The sequence below is a fragment of the Antechinus flavipes genome, chromosome 1 (genome assembly GCF_016432865.1).
Source record: "Antechinus flavipes isolate AdamAnt ecotype Samford, QLD, Australia chromosome 1, AdamAnt_v2, whole genome shotgun sequence".
Taxonomy (NCBI): Eukaryota; Metazoa; Chordata; class Mammalia; order Dasyuromorphia; family Dasyuridae; genus Antechinus; species Antechinus flavipes.
The window spans coordinates 80724574-80747212 of record NC_067398.1 but is presented as its reverse complement, the minus strand read 5'-3'; the positions used below and the strand labels follow the sequence as shown (position 1 = coordinate 80747212).

Genomic DNA, 22639 nt, shown 5'->3' with positions numbered 1-22639 from the left:
AGGAATTGATTTAAAAATACTTTAATTCCTTAGAAAATACAGCATTCAGTCCAGTAAGTCCTGCACTCCCTCAGTCCCTGAGCCCGTCCCCGCTGGCCCAGCTGAGCCCCGAATCTCCAGGGGTTGGTGTCCACTCTCGCACCCAGTGCTCACTTGCCATCCGGGTGGGGGGCGGGGGTGGTCCTCGGAAGGCAGAGGGGCTCAGGGCCCAGCTAGAGTCCTCTGCTGCTCCTCTGGCTCCCGTCCCCTTCCCCGCCTCAGAAACGTCCCTCCACCCGTCTCCTCCCTAACCCTTGGGGGGCCCTCCGGCTGTGCTGCCCCCACCTCAGAAACAACACACAGAGGCCGGGGCGGGCGGATGCGGTGCCAGAGAGAGGAGTAAGGCATGGAGCCGCCGTGGGGCCCGAAAATGGGTGTTCGGCCCAACGCAGCGGGCAGAGTAACTGGGACTGAGGGCCTGAGCAAACAGAGACGGAGGGCAAGGACGGAAATACGGACAGGTCAGGAGGGTGAGGGGAGACCGAGGGGGGCTCACATGTCTCCCTCGGGGCTGCCGGGGAGGAGCGAGAGAAAAAGGGGAAGGGGAGGAAAGGAGAGAAGAAGCACACAGAACTCCTGGGGGAAGGGCAGGGGCTGCGGCCGGGTCGCTGCGGTCCAGGACTCCCAGCTGGGGTCAGCCTGCTGGGCTCAGTCTGCGGCAGATGTCAGGGACGCCCGGACCCCGCCTAGCTCTCATCCCCGTTCTCTCCGGGCCCCCGGATGAGCCGCTTCTGGCCCCTCTTGCCCAGCGGGCCCTTGGGCTTGGCAAAGGCCTGCTTGAAGGCGTGCTGTTTGGGGTGGACTTCGTCATACAGGAACTCCGCTGTCAGCTCCGCCCCGTCGTCGATCTCCATCTGGGGAGGGGGGCGCCGAGCTTCAAGCCAGACCGCCCCTCACAGCCCCCGCACCCCCTGCGCCGGAGGGACCCAGGCCCGAGCCCCTCCTCACCCAGCAATATCCCCGGGAGCCAGAGGCGGGAGGGGGCGCCAACACAAGGGTGCAGGGCGACTCAGGGTCCCCTTCTACACCAGCAGGGGGAGGATCTCGCCCTGCCTCCTTCACAGGGGACGCTGGGGCGTGGAACCCAGAGGTCTGAGTTCCAATCCTGCCTCTTTACTCCGGGCAGTTCCCGCGGCCTTACTGGGACTTATTCAGGAGGGCCTCCTCCCTCCCTCAGGACTCTCACCGGACCTCTGGGAGTGTTTGTGGGGGCTGGGAGGGTCCGAGTCACCGCTAGGAAGCGGTAAGTGTCTGCGCCCACATTAGAACTCAGGTCCTCTGACTCCAGGGCTACCCCTCATAGTCCTCTTTTACAAAACAGAGCCAACCAGCGCCCCTCTCCCATTGTACAGATAGGCAGCCTGAGGCCCAGGGACTGAGGGGCAAGCTAGGGCAGAGCTTCCCGGGTTCTTCCGGAGCGGAGAGACTCCGTCAGGGCTGGAGCAGGGAAGGGGGTCCCGGAGCCCCCCGCCCACGCTCACCTTCTTAGTAATCTCCAGCTGGAAGTCCTGCTCCACGGAGTCCAGGAGGCGGCTCTTACAGCTGGAGTAGAGCATCCGCTCCTTGATACTACACTTGTAGCCCGGCATGGAGTAGATGAACACTGCCGCAGGGGTGGGAGACGCGGGTCAGAGGGCAGCCCCGCCCCCTCTGCCCCTCCCCCTATCCCTTCCCACAGCCCTAGAAGCCCGCCCCCGCTCACCCACAGATTCCAGGTAGTCGCCCTCGTGGGAGTGTTTGTAGAGGAAGAAGTGGTAGCGGGCAGAGTCTTGGGGCACTCTCTTGGGCAGGTCCGCCACCTCTGTGGGGTTCGTGTGCACCAGCTCGATGGTTTCTCGTTCCAGGTCCAGTTTCTGGGGGCGGCAGCTCCTGTGAGGCGGGGCTGGGGCCGGGGGCCGGGTCCCAGCCCCGCTTCCCCAGACTTTTATGGGGGAAATGTGCCGCGGGAGAACTGGCTCCTGCCCAAGGGACATCGGGGGTCCCCCTTCGAAGCACTTAGACAAGGCCTAACTGCTGGGGAAGAATCCACTAAGGCAGCCTTTCCACCGCAGAGATCCCAGGGGTCGCCGGGGGCAGGGCGCCTAGTGAGGGGGGGGAGGCACTGGGTGACGCAGGGGGCGGGGTGCCTGGTGGGGCAGGGGCGGAGCACTGGGTGGTACAGGGGGGCGGGGCGCCTAGTGGGAGGGGGGGCACTGGGTGACACAGGGGGGCGGGGCGCCTGGTGGGGAAGGGGCGGAGCACTGGGTGATGCAGGGGGCGGGGCGCCTGGTGGGGCAGGGGCGGAGCATTGGGTGGTACAGGGGGGCGGGGCGCCTGGTGGGGCAGGGGCGGAGCACTGGGTGACGCAGGGGGGTGGGGCAGGGGCGGAGCACTGGGTGGGGCAGGGGGCGGGGCGCCTGGTGGGGTAGGGGCGGAGCACTGGGTGGTGCAGGGGGCGGGGCACCTAGTGGGGAGGGGAGGGGCGCCTGGTGGGGCAGGGGCGGAGCACTGGGTGGTACAGGGGGCAGGGCCCCGGGTGAGTCAGGGGGCGGGGCGCCGGCCCCGAAGTCAGGAGGTCCTGGGTTCTAATCTGCCCTCAGACACGGAAAACTTCCTGGCTGAGAGGCCCTGGGCAAGTCACTTAACCCCAATTGCCTCAGGGGAAAAAGAGAAAGCCAGTGACCTCTCCAAAGGTCATGCTTTATAACCAGAGAGCACCAGGGAAAACGTTAGCCAAAGCTCCAGCCAAGGGGCGCGCCTAGATTGGGGCAGTCCGTCCCGTCCCTTCCCTTTCCCAGGGACCCGTTCTGCCCCCTCACTGAGGGAACTGCCCTTACAAGGCAAGCTCTTTGATCTGAGAAATTATGCTGTGAGAACGACCCCGTTATGGGAGAAATCCTTCTGTGGGAATCTCCAGGAGACTCCACTCTAGAAATTCTCCAAAAAGAAAGAGCTTTCCTGGGTTTGATGAGAGAACCAGCTTTGAGGGGGAGGAGGGAACCCGGCCAGGGTCTCTGGAGGGGGGAGAAGAGGGGGCCTCCCAGCAGCCTGAAGGAATGGGGGGCAAAGGAGCCTCACCAGCTGGATGTAGTTGATTTTCTTCTGTTTTAGCAGCAGAATGGCTTGTTGGGCCTCCGGCTGCAGGGGGAAGGCGAGACCCTGCAGGGTCTGATGCTTGCTCTCCACACTGATCTCTGTCTTCACCTAGGCCAGAGTCAGGAGGGAAGGGTGAGCCCAGAGCCCCCAGAAGCCCCCCACTCACCAGCCAAGGAATTCCGGCTGATCCCCAGACCGGCCAAGCTCCTGTGGGGGGGCTCCCTTCCTAGCACCAGCTCACTGGGAAGGGCTCTCAGAACACTCCAAAGCAAGCGTGGGCAGGAGGATGCCCGGGCCGAGCCAGTCAAGGAGGGACAGGCGGAGGGAGAGAAACGGGAGAAGCCAGGGAAGCTTGGGACCCCAATGTCCTCCGCCGTCCCAGGGGAAGCCAAAGCTGATGGAGCTGGAAGCATCGGAGTCTCCCAGCTAAGAGGAGCTCTGAGAAGGCATCTCTGACCTGGGCCTGAGCAGGAACCCCTGAGAAGGGTCATCGGACCCACCCTCTGGTACCCTGCAAACTTCGGGGAGAAAGCCCCTGGGAGCTCCCGACACACACACACAACTGTGCGCCGCTCTGCCTGTCCCAGGGGAAGCTTAGAACTCTAGAACGAGCCCCCTCAGAGAGTTCACGGCCTCCCAGAAAGGGGTCTGTGGTTCTCCCTGAAGCCCTCTCCATCCACCCTATGACTGCAGACCCAAGGGGCTGGGCTGGGAGTCGGGACCCTGGGGTCTAGGCTCAGAGCCACGGGGGGGCCTCCTCAGACCCTTCTCTGAATTCCTGCGGAGATGTCAGTGACAGCCAGAAACCCAGCTTCTCTAGGAAAGTTCTGGGGTGACCAACTGCAGACGGATGTTGGGGCCACGAGACAGACCAAGAGCACCAGCCCCTCCAGAGGAGCTGGGGTGTGGCACTGTCTCTGCCCACAGAAAGGCAACAGAGGGCCAGTGAGGGTCTCAGCGGGAGTTCTGGGGCTCGGCAGGGGGATTTGGGCCTGTGTTCACCCCGAAGCTCTGGGGCTCGGCGGGGGGATTCAGGGCCGTGTCCGTCCCCGGAGCTCTGCGGCTCAGCGTGGGGATTCAGGGCCGTGTCCGTCCCCGGAGCTCTGCGGCTCAGCGTGGGGATTCAGGGCCGTGTCCACCCTCCAGGACCTTCTCTTCCTCCCGCTGGAGACCCACCTCGTTGATCCGGATCTGCTGGAGCTCCCTCTCCGCCATGGTCAGCGGGGCTGGGGCAGCGCAGGATGAGACGTGCTTCTGGTAGCCACTGAAGGAGAGGTCGTCCTGGGGGAGAAGACAGTGTCACGAGCAGGAAAGGGCAGGTGGGCTGAGAGCTGGCTGCCCCCAGGGGAAGTCAGAGCCGGCAGGACCTCTCCTTTCTCCCTCAGTCTGCACCTCTTTGGAAGGGGAACAATAGGTCCTCCTTGTGCTATAGGAATTCCCTACAGGAATGCCGTGTGGGCCGTGCTTTGTGGACCTTAAAAGCACCCAGGAAAGGCGAACCTCCAGAGCATGAGGAGTGAGATCAGAGCTAGTTGTGGACACCAGCTGTAGAACTCCAAGAAAACCTCTTAATCTCTCTGCACCGCAGTCTGTTAAAAATGGGGATAATGACAGTACTCTCTCCCAGGGTCACTGGGAGAATAAAATGAGCTGTTGTATAAATCTACATAAACGCCAACTTGAGAACAGTGTAGTTCCAGTGCTTAGCACACAGTAGGTGCTTAATAAATGCTTACTGACAGCCACAACTAATATGTGACAAAACCAGGATCTGAACCCAGGTTTTCTCAGCTCAAATCCACAGTACCACACTACAGTTAGCATTACTCCTCTCACTGTGCCTCAGTTTCCCCACTATCCAAGGAGAGGGTCTCTGAGATTGTAATGTTGTGTCTGGAAGGCCCAGTCAGGGGCCGGGGCAGTGAAGAAGGAAGCGGGAGAGCCCAGTGGCTACCCAGGAGGGCCCGGCTTGCAGAGGGAAGCCGGACATGGAGAGCCGTCAGTGGGCTTGTGCTGCCCCCTGGTGGCCCATGCCGTGCCCCACCCAGAACGACTCCATGCTGGGGATTAGAAGGGAGCTCATTGGGCTGCAGAACCCTGGGGAAGAGAACCGTGCAGCTCCTCCCCTCGCCCCCACTGCTCTGCCCTCACTACTCATCCAGCCTCCGAGGACAAACAACTCCCTACCTTCCCAAGCGTCCCTCCCAGCTCTGACTCTGAGGGATTCTTCCTTTGGAACAAAGCTAACTCCGCTTCCCTGTGCCTTTCCCCGCGCACCCAGCCCTGCCCTCCCGCTTTCCCTTGGTCCTGCAAGATGGAAAAAGGACTGGGGAGAAGCCAGGGGCTGCAGGTTCTCATCTGACAGCCCAGAACTTTGTGTGACGATCGAACCACAAGCATTCATTATCTATGATCGATCATCCAGAGGAGCTCCAAAGGCCTACAAGTCGAATTGAACTTGGGCAGATGAATTTTATTAGAGGAAAAAGTGTCGCCCTCGGGCACCGGCCGGGCGGGGCCACAGCCGCCCAGGGGCCAGACCAGGCTTGGGAGCCTGGAGGCTCCAGGACCTGCCAGCGCCTTTCTCTGCCCAACCACAAGAAGGGTTCTAGGCTGCTCCAAGAGAGGCAGGCGGTGTCCGAGATCACGGCCCCGGCCGCAGCTCCGGTCACATCATACCGGAGAACCAACTTCAGTGTGGGCTCATTTGAAGAAGGGCTCGGGAGTGTTTACCAAAAGGTAACCAGCATGGTGAAGGCCCTCGAAGGTTTCGCTGAAGGAACTGGGGATGTTTCCTGGTCAAAAGACTCTCAGTGGAGAGGGGGGATAGAATGACTACATCCAGAGACGTAGAGAGCTGTTATGGGAAAGAGGAATTCTCTCTGCTCTGCTTGGCCCTGGAAGATAAGACTAAAAGCATCTGTTGTTGACAGAGATGATTATTAAATATCCAAATATTGGGGAGATTCGGGATTTTTTCCCTGGGAGATTTCTTTGAAGGGCAGGGCCAATGAAGAGATGAAATCTTCTCCACCTAATTAAAGAACTTTACAAAGAATTTACTCTAAGGTAAACTCTGAGCCTTTGTGTTTTACTGACAGGCTAGACAGCCCAAGCTGGAGGATGGGGTGAGGGGAGAGGATCTGGCTTGAGACAGTCTTTGTCCATGTGTGACATAATCAGTTTTGTGCTCCCCTACCCATCCATGGAGCCTGCCATTAGAATAGGTCCACCTCTCAGTTTATATTTTAATCTCTCTCATTATTTAATCTGTTGAGTCAATTATCACTCTCAGGAACACCCACTCTTCCAAGGGCATGTAAGTGCTGCGTGAGTTCCACGAAGGGCCTCTGACATTCAAGAAAGCCACTGAGCCCTTTATTACTTATATGCTAGTATGATTAATAAAATGATTAATTACCCATCACACTGGGTGCCCCCTCTTATCGTTCCGCTTTCTAGCTTTCCAGTCTCCTTTTAGGTGTTGTGTGCAATTGCAAGCTCCCTGAGGACAAGGTTTATCTTTCTCTTATTTGCATCCCCAGCACTTAACACAAGGCCTGACACATAACAGGTACTTAATAAATGTTTAATTAAATTAAACTGAAATTGGACATTGCAAAAAGGCAAATTTAAGTTTCCCATAAAGAAAAACTTCCTAACTATGAGATCTGTCTGTAAGTATGATGGGCACATAGGACTTCCCCTTCACTGGAGGTCCTCAAGCAAAGGCTTTGTCATCCTGGATCTTCTACTCTCTTCCCCAAAGGTTTGTGAGGTATATGATGCAGAAGTAAGGGTTGAACCAGAAGACCACTGAGACCCCTTCTAACCCTTTCTGGGTTTCAACTTCTTTCTCTGTCAAATGGGGACAGGAACCACAACCTGCCATTTTCTCAAGAGAATGTAAGCTCCCTGAAAGAAGTTGTCTTACTTTTTACTTGTATTCTGAACTACTAGACAGCAGAAGCTCAAGAATTGCTTATTGATTGGTGGATATCGGACAGGGATAACTGGGAGATAGAGAGATAAAGCATTTATCAAGAGCTTACTTTGTTCCAGGCACATTTCTACAAGTGCTTTACTCACAATTCCCCTGTGGGGTAACAGCACAAGTATAATTATCCCCATTTTACAGATGAAAAAGCAGAGGTGTCTAGACACTACGTGACAAACATAGTGCTACGTGTCAAGATCTGGTCAGCTCTCCTGAGTGCTAAGTCCAGACCTCCTTCCACTAGACCACACATCGAAGGGATATCAGAGCCTAAAAGGATTTTTAGGGTTATCTAGTAAAAATCCATAGATGTTATAGAAGGAGAAGCCAGACAGGTGAAGGGCACGGAACTGAAACCTACTAGCACAAAAGGTGGGGCCCCGGGGGCTTGCTCCAGTACTTAAGTAATAAGTGCTTATGCTCAAGTCAGGGATCAGGACAACAGTCAGCTCCCAACACCCACCTTCTATCTGCTGATAGCCACCGACCTGATACCATAGGATGCTCTGTGGGGAGGGGAAGGGGAAAGAATGGCCGTACCTTCACCGTCCCGAAGAGTTCATCCTTGATGTGGCCTCCACCAAACTCCTTCTTCACTGTTGCTCTCGTGGCTGCATAAAGCATCTTCAGTCGAACCTGGGAGAGGAAGGGTCCATCTCAGCTGATGCCCAAGGAGGTGGCCATGTCTCCTCCCTCCAACCTGTCTCAGCCTCTTCAGATCTAAGGGCTGGACTATCTCTTGTTCTCGGACACGAGCACTCCCTGGGGGCAGGACGTATTCCTCCCCACTTGAGACCTAAACTCTCTGAAGGCAGGATCCAAACTTCCTCCTTGGGTTCCCAATCAGGGCTCTAGTCCAAGAAATGCTCACTCTCAGGGTCAGGAGGAAGACACTGCCCGGCTCCCAGCCCCCCCGGGGAAGTCTCATGTGTTCTATCAATAGGTCAGGAAGGCGGGGGCTCACCGGAGAGCTGTCGGGGGACCAGGCGAGGAAGATCCACTGGAAGCCCTGAGCATTGTGGGAGTCTAGCCGGTACAGGATATAGCAGGGCTGGCCCTCATCCAGCAGAGGCAAGACGGCAGCATCGTAGTCCTGTTCCCATCCCTGGGCTGGCTCCCTGAAGGCACCCAGCACGAGCTGTTCTGGGGGCGCAGGTGGGGTCAGCCCCTGGAGCAGGCCGGCAGCAACTCCCCTTCCCCAGACCTTACCTCAGAGCTCAGGCAAAGGAAAAGCTGGATCTCCTACTCTCCTCCCCAAAATATCAGGCTGGACCCAAGCTAGATTCCACCATATAGTGTCAGTGCTTACAGCCCCCGACCTGGTACCCCTTCCTGAGTCACCCTTCAGCCATCCGTCCTTCAAGTTCACAGGGACTAGATCTAAGATCTCTCTGGGATCGTGAGAAAACTGTCCACATAAAGGTCAACGCTTTCCCAGCCTTGGAAAGGGCCAGCCAGGATCCCCAGCCAGCACGCATCCGGAAGAGACTCAAAACTCAAGTGTTACTAGATTCACAACTGGCTCTTTCTCTGCTGCTCTGGCAGAAACCTGGACTCTGGCTCTAATAGGCAAGCATATGCCTTACCTATGTTGTCTGGATCAAGGCTTTCATTTCCCCTGAAACCTCAGGAGCCCTTTATGTATCACCTTCCCCCATCAAATTGTGAAGAACTGGACTATGGTGCTGGGTTTTTCTTTGTATTCCCCAGCACGGGCGCCCAGTACATAGTAAGTGCTTAAATAAATACTTTACTCTCTATCTCAAACTGCTCTCAGCCCATTATGTACTATCTTCTTCCATTAGAATATAAAGACCTGGACTGTGGTGCTGGTTTTTTCTTTGTATTCCCCAGCAGGGCATTCAGTACATAGTAAGTGCTTAATAAATGCTCTACTCTCTATCTCAAAGCCTTCTCAGTAAACCTTTATGTACTATCTTCCTTCATTAGAATGTGAAGACCTGGACTGTGGTGCTGGTCTTTTCTTTGTATTCCCCAGCAAGATGCCCAATACACAGCAATTGCTTAATAAATGCTCCATCCTCTCCCTCAAACCCCTCTCAGTAGCCCTTAATGTACACCTTCCCCCATTAGAATGTGAAGACCTGGACAGTTTTGTTGGCTTGTTCTTTGTATTCCCCAGAAAGGCACCCAGTACACAGTTAAGTGCTTAATAAATGCTCTATCCTCTAGAAGAAGCCATCCACACCCAAAGAGAGAACAATGAAGACTGAATGCAGATCAAAGGATACTATTTTCCCCATTTTGTTATTTGCTTTTTCTTTCTTGTGATTTCTCCCTTTTGTTCTGATTTTTCTTTCACAGCATGACTAATACGGAAATATGTTTAAAATAATTGTATGTGTCTGGCCTATATCAGATTGCTTCTGGTCGTGGGGAGGTAAGGGAAGGAGGGAGAAAAAAATCTTAAGAAAATGAATGTTGAAAATTATCTTTACATGTAATTGGAAAAATAAAATACTATTCAGAAAAGAAAAAAGATCAATAAATGCTCTATCCTTTATCTATCTCAGTAGTCCTTTATGTATCACTTCTATAATGAGAATGTAAAAACAAAGACTGTCTCTGGCTTTTTCACTGCATCCCAGCACAGTCCCTGATATACAGCAAATACTTAATAAATGCTCTATATCTATCTCAAACACTTCTCAGTAGCCCTGTATATAACCACTTTCTCTAATTAGAATGTAAAAACAAAGACTGTCTCTGGCTTTTTCACTGCATCCAAGCACAGCACCCAATATACAGTAAGTACTTAATAAATGCTCCATCTTCTACCTCTTTTTCTACCTCATACTGCTGCCAAAATAACCTCACTAAAACCTGATTTTTGGGAATAACCATGGCATTCCTCTGTTTCTGAGGCTCTTTAGTGCCATGAAAGAAAGTCTGACATCAAAGGCCAATCTCTCCAACTAGTGAGCTTCTTTCTAGTCTTATTTCTCCCGGTGTCCCTCAAGCTCCGCCCAAGTTGGGAAAGCAGCTGTTTCCCAACCTGCAGGTCCAGCCAGCTGTCTCCCACACCTGGGATGCACTCCTGCTGACCGCTGCCTCCAACATTCCTTCATTCAGCCTTCTGTCATCCCCGAGTCGACCCCAGCTGAAAGTGACCTCGCCCTTCTCAAATATTCTCAAAATATTCCATCATTTTCTACCGTGTGCTATACTTATCTAATACAAAGGCAGCTAGACCTGGAGTCGGGCAAGTTCAAATCCAGCCTCAGACATTTATTTACTAGCTGTATGATTCAGATAAGTCACTTTACTAGTTTGCCTCAGTTTCCTTAACTGTAAAAGGGGATAACAATAATATTTGTCTTCCCAGATTGTTATAAGGATGAAATGAGATAAAATTTGTGAAGTAGAATACCTAACACATAACTATATAAATGTGAATACCATATTTCCACTCCCCTACAGTGGAACAAAAACACTTAGAGCAGAAAATATAGCAAGTTTGTCTTTGCACCTTTCCAGAACCCAAGAAGAGGGCATCTCCATACTTAACAAGGCCCAGGAGCAAGATAGAAAGAGAAATTCTATTTAAAATAAAATCATAGACAATATGAAACATTTGCCAAGAAAAACCCACAAACTATATAGACACAGTTACAAGACACTTTTTCACACAAAGTCAGATCTAAACAACTGAAAAAATATCAATTGCTCCTACCCAAGCTGAGCTTATATAATAAAAATGACAATTCTACCTAAATTAATCTACTTATTTAGTACCATACTAATCAAACTGACAAAAATTAGTTTATAGAGTTAGAAAATATAATCAAAATCACATGGTAGAAAAGGTCAAGAATATCAAGGGAATTTAATGAGGAAAAAAGCACAGAAAGTTGTACTAGACCTAAAACTATAATCTAAAGTAGCAATCATAAAAATCATTTAGTACTGGCTAAGAAAAGAGTGATGGATAAGTGAGAGAGTTTAGGTGCACAAGATATAGTGATAAATGACTCTAATCAGTCACTATTGGACAAACCCATAGACTCCAGCTCCTGGGATAAGAATGCCCTATTTAACAAAAATTCCTGGGATAATTGGAAAATAGTATGGTAGAAAGTAGGCCATAGACCAACATCTCACACCACATACTAATAATCAAAACGAATTTGTGATTTAGACATAAAGGGTGACACCATAAACAAATTAGGAATTAGGAAATTAGGAATTAAGAAAGCAAGGAATAGTTTACCTTTTGGATCTAAGAAGGAAGGAAGGAATTTATGACCACACAAGAGTTAGAACATATTATTAAATGCAAAATGGAGAATTTTGATCACATTAAACACAGTAGGCACTTAATTAGTACTTGCTAAATTGAATGGAAAAAAAGATCTCAGGCTTTCTGATTTTCTTCCTGCCAAGCCCACCCTGTCCCCAACAACTTTGACTTTGTAAGGGCTACACTCATTTCTATCTTCCTCTGGAACTATCATTTGGGAGAAGAAAAGTGAGTATTGTAATCTCTTGATATTCTAGACCTTTTCTACCAGGTGAATTTTATTATTTTTTTCTAACTCTATAAAATAATTTTTTGTCAGTTTGATTGGTATGGTACTGAATAAGTAGATTAATTTAGGTAGAATTGTCATGTAATTACAATAATAATAATTGACATTTCTATAGCAATTTAAAGTCTGCCAAGGGTTTTACACACATTAGCTCATAAAAGCTTCACAACATTATACAAATTATGATGTCCATTTTAGAGACAGGAGGTTGAGGCCCAAAAGGCTGAGTAATTTATTCATCAGAGCTTTTAAGTTAAATGACCTTGACACAAGATTCAGGTCTTGTGACTCCCAAGTCCCCGGCTCTAAACACCCATTGAGCCACACACAGGAAACAGACGGCCTTATTCTCAGTCGACACAGAGATACTGCAGAGTGAGGGCTGAGTGTTGAGGGTTAGGAAGAGGACGGGGAGAGGAGGGGGAATGAGCCTTCAGAGGAGATGAAATGAAACAGGCTGACGGAACACCAGATATGAAAGGAAAATGATAGGAACGTCCAGGACAGCTTGTCCCTGAACAGGGGGGAATTCACACTCAGCCCAGGGAAAGCCAGATTGCAATCTAGTTACTTGTTGACTGGTTACATCGAAATTAGATTCAATTCAATTCAAAATATTTTTAAGTGCCTACTATGTACTAAGCCCCAGAGATATAAAGAAAGAAAAAACATGCCTTAGGAGCATGAAATTTAAAGGGAGTGACAATGTGTAAATAACTAGGTATGGTCAAGATAAATACAGAGAACGTGGAACATAATATTCCAGATACACGAGTGACTGGGAGGGAAGAAAAAGCAGGAGACAAGCTGAACTTTGAAGGAATCCAGAGGAATCAAGAAGTAGAGGGCAGGCCTGGGGGCAGCTCATGCAGACAGGGGGCCCGAGGCTGGCAACTGGGCCCCTAAGGCTGAACTGCAGCATTTGTGGGAGGGAGAAAACTGAAAAGGTGAGAAGTGGCCATGTTAGGAAGGACTTTTAAATGACCAACAGAAGGACTTAACATTTGGTCTGAGGAGTAAGAGGGAGCAGGGTGACAAAGTCAGATCTACTGCACTTTAGAAAAATCCCCTTGGCATCTGAGTGAAGGATGGATTTGATGGGGAGTCAAAGAACCAAAGAATCAGAGGGCCTTCAGAGACATCTGCTCAGATGCCTCCGGGGATGAGAAACCCAGTAGTAGTCATCATAACTCATATTTACACGGCTAATTTCACCGTCTGTCAGACAGCCCTGGATGTCAGCAAGCTCGTCCTTGGATTGATCTGATATATTCCTTTTTGTAACAAGCCCCCGAAAGCCCGGTTGCTCACTAGCACCCCTCTCACCCCCTGCCCTCCACAATGCCTAGATGAGCTCCAGTGGGCCTCTGAGGGGAAGTAGGGCTGAAATCAGATGCAGAGTAGCCAGAGGGAGCCTGCCCCCTCCCCCACAATAGGGGCCAACTGAGATCTGAGAACTCCGCTGGCCAAGCATCCTCACCAACATCCTCGGGACCAACGCCAACGACCTACTGGGCCCGAGGCCCAGCCCAGTGGGGTCCCTAAACAGCTAATGGGCAGGCAGCAGTTAGACACGGCCAAAGGAACTGACCGCTCTGGAGATGCCCTGTGGTTAGAGACCGTTCCACAATCCTCCAGGGTTGACCCCCTTCATCCTGGAAGTCCTGCCCCCCAAAGAAGGTAGGTGGGACTCACAGAGGAGGCTCAGCCAGTTTTCTGGCCAAATTTGGAACTCATTCCAGCTAAAGGATTCTCTAGGGCCTGAGAAGGTCCCTCCTTATTTAACTCAATGACATAAGCAAATCCAGGTACCGGGTCACCATTTAGAACATAAATGAAGGGTGAAGGCTGTGGGGGTCTAGTCTATACTGCAAAAAGGAAGGTCTAGACAGCCAGAGCTATCTTAGCCCAAGTGTAAAAATGAGGGGTCAATGGATTCTATAATCACACAAGACCATCCCAAAACAGGGGTCATTGTGCAAAATGAGGATTACCTAACAGAGATGCTTGCATCTCTGTTCCAAACCAGGGTGGGAAGGGGAGCAGAGGGGTTCCACCAGAACCTAAGGACCTTGGGCACAAATAAGAACTTTCCCCAAATCCAGTTTTAATCCAGTCACTCCCCTATTGGAGAACTTTCAATGACTCCCTATTACTCACCAGATTAAGTCCCTAACCCACAGCCTGGACATTTAAGAAACATCTTTATGTGAAACCCCTTCCTCTTTAGCTTCATCTCTAGATTCATAGACATAGTTGGTGATTCTCCAATTTTTCTGCTTCTCTAAAGCAGGCCCAATCTTTAGGGCCCAGATCAAGCTGCACCTCCTCCAGGAAGTCTTCCCTGATTATCCTTAGACTCTACAGTTCCTCCTAAAAGTAGAGGTTCCGAGGCTAGATTCTACCCCTTTGTCTTTCCCCTCTAATGGTCCTCTGTTTTCTCCCAGATGGTTAAATCCCTCAGGGCAGGAGCTGGATCTGGCTTGGAGGTTCAAACCCACTGAATATCCCGTGCTTCTATGCCCAAACTAGGACTGCGACCTTCTATGGCCACAATGGAATCCAAATTCACCAGACTAGGAGTATATGGGACTTCCTCCCAGCAGCCCCTTCTCCCCCAGACTCTCAACACACACACACACACACACACACACACACACACACACACACACACACAGGGATTGCGAAATCCCATCAACAATCCTAACCCTGGCCTTGAATCTAAAATTCTGCCAAATTTTCTAACTTTACCCCTTCTCTTAAAACTCCTCCTAAAAAAACAAAACAAAAACCTCCTTCTAACCCTGAAACGCCCACATTTTTACTCTAACCCTCCCAAATGTAAATAAAATGGCCAGGAAAAGAACGCCACATCCCCTTTATTCCATGACCATCACACTTACAAAAAGTTAGAGAGGAAAGAGTCTAGCTTTGTCCTCAAGGGGGCTTGGATTTGAATCTTGCTCGTCCATTGACCAGCGGTGGAATTCTAGGCCAGTACCTTCCCCAATCTGTGTTTCAGTTCCCTCATTTTTAAAATTAGTAGACAGGGAGGGGGGAGCTGGGCGCTCTCCAAGTTTCCCCCCGACTCCCTATGCGGGCCCCCCGTGGAGATACTCACCATCCTCGATGACGACTTTGATCAGCCTAACAGATCCATTTCGAGCCTTAGCAAAGAAGTCCTTCAACTCAGGAGTGGCTACAAGGACCAAAAACATGATGGTCAGAGGCACGGCAAGGACCAGGGGAAGGGACGCGTATCCTCAGGCTCAAGCCCTGGAGAAAAGTCAGCCGGAGCAGGGCATAACAGAGTTAGGGGGGAGCCCCGGAGGCCTCGAGTTAAATAGAGCCCCACCATGTGACTCAGGCAACCTGATCCTGGGGCCGGTTGAACATAATCTCCCAAATTTAGCTGATGGTGTCGCCGGCACGGCTGGGGGCCAGCTCGGGTGACAAGAAGTCCGTGGGGGGAAGGGATGGCTTTCCCTCCCCCCTCCACTTGGATCCCCTCTACCCACAACAACAATCACAGCTTCCAGAGCTCCACTGTATCTGAAGCTAGTTACCTCCAGTCCTGCTGCCTTGGCTCTTTTGTTTACCAAATGTTTACAATTTCTCCAGCTCTCCTAAAGAAGTGGCTTGTGGGCTCCATCACCCCCCTTGAGAGTCTGGGAGCCCCTGCTTACACACAACCACATTTTTACTCTCACTCCCCAAATGTAAACAAAATGGCCAGGAAGAAAACCCCAGAAACTATATGGTTGACATATGATACCCTGGTCCCCTAGAGCAGAACGTGAGCTGGTCAGGTGCTGACCTTAGCCTAATTCTACCCATGGCCCCTATCTTTTCATCTCTGTAGTCCCCTTCCCAATAAACACTTCTTGGAAGGGGAAAAACAGGTTAGTCATCCTAACCAAGAAACATACTCTAAGGCCAAGAACATACTCATTCATACACATGGACACACGGTTACATAAATGGCTCTTGCTAACAGGTGCATGGACACAAATACTGTGCCCATGTGCATGTATATTCACATGCATGGATACATGGTTACATAAATGATTTGCTAACAGGTGAATGACCACACAGTGCGTATGCGTGTATATTCACATGCATGGACACACAGTTACACAAATGACTTGCACACAGGTACATGATCACAAACACAGTGCACATGTGTGTATTCACATGCATGGACACGTGGTTACATAAATGACCTGCAAACAGGTGCATGACCACAAACACAGTGCACATGTCTGTGTATATGCACATGCATGGACACGCGGTTACATAAATGACTTGCAAACGGGTGCATGGACACAAATAGTGCACATGTGTGTGTGTATTCACATGCATGGACACGCGGTTACATAAATGACTTGCACACAGGTACATGACCACAAACAGTGTACGTGTGTGTATTCACATGCATGGACACACGGTTACATAAATGACTTGCACACAGGTACATGACCACAAACAGTGCACATGTGTGTATATTTATATGCATGGACACGCGGTTACATAAATGACTTGCACACAGGTACATGACCACAAACAGTGTACGTGTGTGTATTCACATGCATGGACACGCGGTTACATAAATGACTTGCACACAGGTACATGACCACAAACAGTGCACATGTGTGTGTATTCACATGCATGGACATGCAGTTACATAAATGACCTGTAAATAGTTGCATGACCACAAACACAGTGCACATGTGTGTGTATTCACATGCATGGACACATGGTTACATAAATGACTTGCAAACTGGTGCATGACCACAACCACAGTGCACATGTCTGTGTATATTCATATGCATGGACACAAATACAGAACACATGTGTGTATATTCACATGCATGGACACACGGTTACATAAATGACCTGTAAATAGTTGCATGACCACAAACACAGTGCACATGTGTGTGTATTCACATGCATGGACACATGGTTACATAAATGACTTGCAAACTGGTGCATGACCACAACCACAGTGCACATGTCTGTGTATATTCATATGCATGGACACAAATACAGAACACATGTGTGTGTATTCACATGCATGGACACGCAGTTATATAAATGACTTGCAAACGGGTGCATGGACACAAATGCAGCACATGAGTTTATGAATATGTACGAGCACGCCCTTAGGCAGCAGGTGCACCTGGGCATGCACTGTGCATGGAGCTGTAGTGAGAAAAGACAAGCAGAAGACCCGGGCCCGCAGCTACCTACATGCACAGCCCCCCCGCTGTAACGGCGTGCATGGAAGAACATCCTAACATCACGCAGTTGCTGGTTCTCAGCCCTTCGAGCCTAACAGACCACATCTATGAAGCTGGCAGGACACCGGCCTGCTGGCCAAGATGCTGCCCTCTGGGCCCTGCCAGGATGTCGAATGCTCCCCACCCCAAGCCAGAGGCTCAGAGAGATGGCCCAGGCCCAAAGGAGCTCCAGTGTCAGTGGGATCTTGAGGTCGACGGGGGAGAGAGAGCTGCTTCCTCCCTCCGGGTGGTCAGGGCCGGCTGCCTGGAAGAGGGGAGCCCTTCAGAAGCGGTGCAAAGGCAGGCCGTGCGGGGAGCTGAGAGCGGGCCCGGGGAGGCCTTCCCGCCCGGGCTCCCTGGGCCACGTGCCACCGCAGCTGGCTAACGCCCGGCTCTCAACAGAGAAGGAGCAGTGGGGAGTCAGAACTGAGCAAGCACTTCTCATCCTGGAAACATGGTGAGTGGGGCACCAAGGGGGAAAGAGGTAGAGGAAGGAAGGAAAGGGCTGTACTTCCTGGAGGCAGGGGGATAGATGAGATGACCTGAATGACCTCCTAAAGAGCGGTCTGTGCTTCCCCGAGTCTGGAGCTGAGACCTCTTGCCCTTGGGTCCTTGGCAAGAAGTGGGAACATCAAAGACGGTGTGATTCTGTACACACATTTTTGGGCTGAGGTCAATGAGTATTTTTATGCTTAGGCGAGCAGCCAGCCCCTGGGGTATAAACAAGCAGGGTCACACTCCCAGGTCCCTACCCCCTAATCCCGTTCCAAAGTAAGGGGGCAGAGGGAGCAGGGCACGGGCGCTCCTCCAGACTGGTTTGTTGGTAACCCCCGTGTAAGGGGAGCCCCATCCTCCAGGCTCTGTCCGGAGCTTCTCGTGCTGGAGAAGAAAGCTGGGGACTCCTCCTGGCCTCTTAGAGTGAGGGGAAGCTGCTGCTTGGGGATCACAGGTACCTTATTCTCCAAGACCACACAGAGCCAGTTCTCATACTTCTGACTTTTTTTGAGGACTCTCAATTTAGTTTGCAAAAGTATCTTGCTTTTCATATTCTTAGGACTACAGCCATCAGTCCAGCACAATCTCATTATTGCCCTGGCTGGTCTTTGCCAGGAAGTGGACTGTTGCCACCAGTCTTATGTAGTCAGGAGACCTGGATTCAAATCCCCACTCATTTCCCCTCTCTGGGTCTCAGTTTCCTCATCTGTAAAATGACGAGATGACCCCAAAGGATAGGCCATTCACTGTCATCATCATCATAACAGGGCTGAAAGTTTTAGGAGAAGATGAGGGGGGGAAAGATACCCTCCTCTTCCTCAGGGAGAAAGCAGCCTTGGCTCTGTGCCGTAAGAGCTGGGGAAAGTCCCCGTCACTCAGAAGAACTGATGTCCTGCCAATTTCCCTTCCAGACTTCCGTTTCTTATTCCATTGATCTCCCTGATACTCAGCCTGCAGAAGCCCTTCCTGCCCATTAGCTCAGGGCTGATTCCCCAGGTCTTCCTGGTTCTGTCCCACTCCTGGTCCACAGCTCCTCCTCCTCCTCTCCTAGCTCCAACCCAAATTTACAGAACCTTCCTTCTTTTCCCTGGCCTGCTAGCCTCCCATACCCCACCTTGCCTCAGTCTCCCAGACTCTCCATTTCTATCTCCGTGAGCTCCCCCTTCTGCTGGTTTCCCCGCTTCTCCAAAACTTACTCCACCTGTCTCTATGCCCTCCCATCCTGAAGGGAATGCTTCCCAAATGCTTTCCTCCATTGTCCCTATTAATCCCTAATTCCTATCCCAGGGATCCTGGCTCAGTGCCTAGAACACAGTGCTTGTGGATAGACTTACTGATGGATTCCCCACCCACTGCCTGTTCAGCCGCTCCTTCCCCCTCTCCCCCGGCTTCCCCAACTACTTCATTCCTAACCTCCCGATCTCGCTCCCTTCCCCCTACCGGCCTGTCCCACTGGTCAATCAGTCTCCATCAATAATCCAGGTCCAGCCGAGGACACCGGAGCTGAGCTGAGCCTTCCTCATCAATGTTTCATGGGGCCCCTCCCCAGGCCCCAGCACAGCTTGCTTGGGTTACAGGCTCAGCTCCCTCCGCTGGGAGCTGGACCCACAAGGGATCATCCTGAAGCCTGAAGGGGGAGAATGATGGAGGAAGGGGCTGGGGCAGGGGAAGGGACAGAAATATTCAGGAGTAACTGGGGGTTGGGCAAAGAGCTGCGGGGAGAGAAGGCTAGAACTGGGAGTGAGATGGGGGAGGGAGGGGAGGGAAGGAGTCCACGGCAAGCTAACAATGCTTCCTTCACTCCCACAAGCCAGGTAACTTCCCCTAGTCCCCAGAGGAGGAAGCGTAGGGCCTGTCCCTAACTCACTGGGCACCTTCCCCTCCCTGGACTTCACTGTCCTGATATACAAGACGGCGGCGGGGGAGTTGGGCTGGATTGTCTCTAGAGTTACTTTCCAAGCTCTGATATTCCGCGCCGTCTATGACTGTTCACCTTGATGAGGGTCTCTGGGGAGCTAAGACCCGAGTCTGTCCATCCCTCAGAGAGCTCCATCTAGCTCAGGAATGGACAGGTGAGGGCGAGGATGGGGGAAGAAAGGAGAGAAAAAGGAAGATCCGAGATGTGAGTCAGGAGCCAACGGGGGCAAGAGCCAACTATCCCACAGAGGGGAAGGCCACGTTTCTGAAGAAAGGAGAAATGGGGAGAGGGGGCGGAGGAGGGGATGCCCCAGAGGCTGCTGGGATATGGGGACTTTTCCACAGCAATACCTCCCTGGTCCTGAGTGGAGGGGAAGGCAGCTCCAAAAGCCTGCATCGCCCACCCCCTTTCCCCAGCTTGAAGCTCCAGGAGAACAGACTGCAAAGCTGCGCCCACCTCCCTCACGACAGAGGGAGGGCTTGGGAGCTCAGGGATATCCGCCACCAAGTTCCAGCCCCAACCCTCAGAGCCTCAGCCGGCAGGGCTGCAGGAGGGGATGTGGGGGGGCCCAGGGAGAGGGGTCTGAGGCACCTCAGGTGGACACAGCTGGGTGTAGGAGACTTAGGCTTGTAGGGAAGCCGCTCACACTCTCTGATCAAGGGGCTTCCAAGGTGGGCTGGGGAGACAGCCAGAGAGGGGGGAAGGTATGGAGGAAAGTATGAAGATGGCCACCCCTTCCAGATGAGCTGGGCCAGCCCCACCCTCCCTCCCAGTGACCCTGGGCGTGCTGCCCACAGGAGTCGGTGAGTTTGGACCCAAGTGACAGATAACCTTACCCTGAAACTAATGCAGTCTGACAGCCTAGCACAGGGGTCAATGCAGGAACCCCCATGGGAAGCCCAGTCAGGCAAGAGTGATCTGACCTAGATTTTGAAATCAGAGGTATTGTTATAAACACTCTCTGGGCTCCTCGCCCCCAGCCGCACCGCCCCCCAGAGACTCCCACCACCAGGACCAGCTTTACAAGCCCTAAAGATCCCAAGCAACTAGTAGGATGGCAGAAGCGTCAGAAACCTAAGAAGCCTCCGCTGACCAGCTCATCCCTCAACTTAACTTGCCTGTGAACTAAGGCCTCCCTCCCACGCCTCCCCCAAAGAGCCTTAGCTCCACAAGGAACAGGATCTCAATCTAGAGGTTGCCAAAGGTTTACCAGGAGGAAAAATTGAAGAGCAGAGCTGCACGGGGCCTCAGAGACCATCTGGTCCAGCCCTTCTCCTGACAGGAAAGGAAGCTGAGGCCCCACGACGGTCACAGACTCCTAGATTAAGAGCTGGCAGGAACCCCCACTCCTCTCATTTTACAGGTGAAGGAGCAGACCCAGAGAAATAAAGTGTCTTAACACTTGGGTCACAGAGACACCCAGAAGCAGAACGGAGGTTTAAAATCAAGGCCCAGAAGCCTAAAATTAAAAGGGTCTTTGCATCATACCGCACTGAGGAGTTTTATCTGCTCCAGTCTTCGGCTTTCCTTGTGTTGGGATGCCTTTGGCAGTGTAGGAAAGCCTACAGACCCCCTCTCAAAGTAATGCTTTTAAATGCTTAAAATATATAAATTCTTAATATAAACCAAAGATATTGCAATAAAGATTATTTTTCTCCAAGTTAATGCGCTAGTGAAATCATAGACCCCTAAATTAAGAAACCCTAACCTATCTTAACCCTCTCATTTTTCAGATGGTGGAACTGAACTCAAAATCCGGCCTCAGACACTTAGCACTTCCTGGCTGAGAGACCCTGAGCAAGTCACTTAACCCCAACTGCCTCAGCCAAAAGAAAAGGCCCAGCAAGGAGACCCCTCATGCCCACCCTCGGATGTGAGCTGGAGGGGGCGTAGGAACCCCGGCCCTGTCACTCACTGCCCGAGTGGGCCAGGCAAGTCTGGGTGCCCTTGTAAAATGCGGGGTTGGAGTCGCGGTTCGGGGGGCGCCCGGGGCCCAGACGCGGCCACTTTAGAGGAAGCTCCAGGCAGCCTCCCAGTGCCTCCTCTTCCTCCTTCCGCCCGCGGGGAGAGGCTGCTTTGGGGGATCCAGTCAGTTTCCAGACTCTGGGTCACTGTCTCCGGAGACAGGGTGGGGGGGCTACACCCACGTGCACAAATAATACAAGTGCAGGCTGCGTGGGATCGCAGAGCTCCCTGCCCGCCCCGGCGTCCCCGCAGGCGGACAGGTAGGAGCGCCCGTGACGCAGGGAGCATCCGCGCGCAGGGCACCAAGCTCAGGGTCGGAGCGGGGAAGCCCTTTGTGAGCCCGAGGGCACGCACACGGAAGCGGGAGCGGTCCCTGCTACAGGAGGCTCCGCACGGACATCTGGGGGGCCCGGGGCACTCACGCGCCGCACACGTATGCGCGCCCACATGTGGGGGCGCATGCACATACGTGTAAACAGAGGCATGGGCACGCGTCCCCGAGCCGCTGGTGCAACCAAGGCTTCCGGGGCGTGGGCCCCAATTGCAGGGAAGGAAGCGCCGGGTGGGGGAAGAGGATGATTAAAAGGGAAGATGGAAGGCGGACCCGGGCGTGGGGGTGGGGTCGCCGGCGGGGGAGAAGGGACCCTGGCTCCCGCGGGGGAAGCTGGGGGCGGGGGGCACCATCTGGACCATCCCCGCTGGGCCCCAGAGCTCTCGCTCACCGTGAATGCCAGTCTGATGGGCCATGGCCGCGGGCCGGCCCAGCGCCGCCGAGCTCCTCAGCAACAGCAAGAGCAGCAGCAGGCGCAGCAGCAGCAGCAGCAGCAGGCGCAGAAGCAGGACCAGCGGCGGCAGCAGCAGGACCAGCAGCGGCCGGAGGATGTGGCACTCGAAGCTTCCCGGGCGGTGCCGCAGTAACTCCCGCCCCCTCCCCTCGAGGCCCCGCCCCATCCTGCCCCTCGGGGGGCCGGCCAGGGGTGGAGCCCCACAGTCCCCTCCCCCCGAGACCCTGCCCTCCGGGGGGCTCGGATGGCCCGGGGGCGCGGGCTCGGGGAAGGAGGCTGCGGGTGCCGGTGGAGACCTGAAGGGGGAGGCTTGCACCTGCCAGGAAGCCGTCGGGGCGGAGGAGGGCCGCTCCAGGGCTTCTGTTTATCCTCCCCTCCCCCTCCAAGGGCAGGGAGTCCAGGCAGCGGAGGAAGCCTGGCAGAGAGCGAAAACCAGAAGCTTCCATCTCACCGCGAAGAGCCTTCCTTGTTGATAACAGCTCTGCGCGTTCTTTCAGAACTTGGGCAGAGGTCGAGCTTGTGGTCCTGTCGCGGGG

General features: G+C 52.7%; 1 protein-coding gene across 1 annotated transcript; it reads right to left on the bottom strand.

The window, feature by feature from the left end:
• Positions 1-5: 5 nt before the first annotated feature.
• Positions 6-22255, bottom strand: TWF2 (twinfilin actin binding protein 2). The gene is made up of 9 exons (XM_051985273.1): positions 22041-22255; positions 14783-14860; positions 8076-8254; positions 7652-7747; positions 4291-4395; positions 3097-3222; positions 1742-1892; positions 1521-1642; positions 6-893 (listed from the first exon to the last, which is right to left on the bottom strand). Exons 1-9 carry the CDS (start codon positions 22063-22065, stop codon positions 726-728), a joined length of 1050 nt encoding a protein of 349 aa, XP_051841233.1. The 5' UTR covers positions 22066-22255; the 3' UTR covers positions 6-725.
• Positions 22256-22639: the final 384 nt, after the last annotated feature.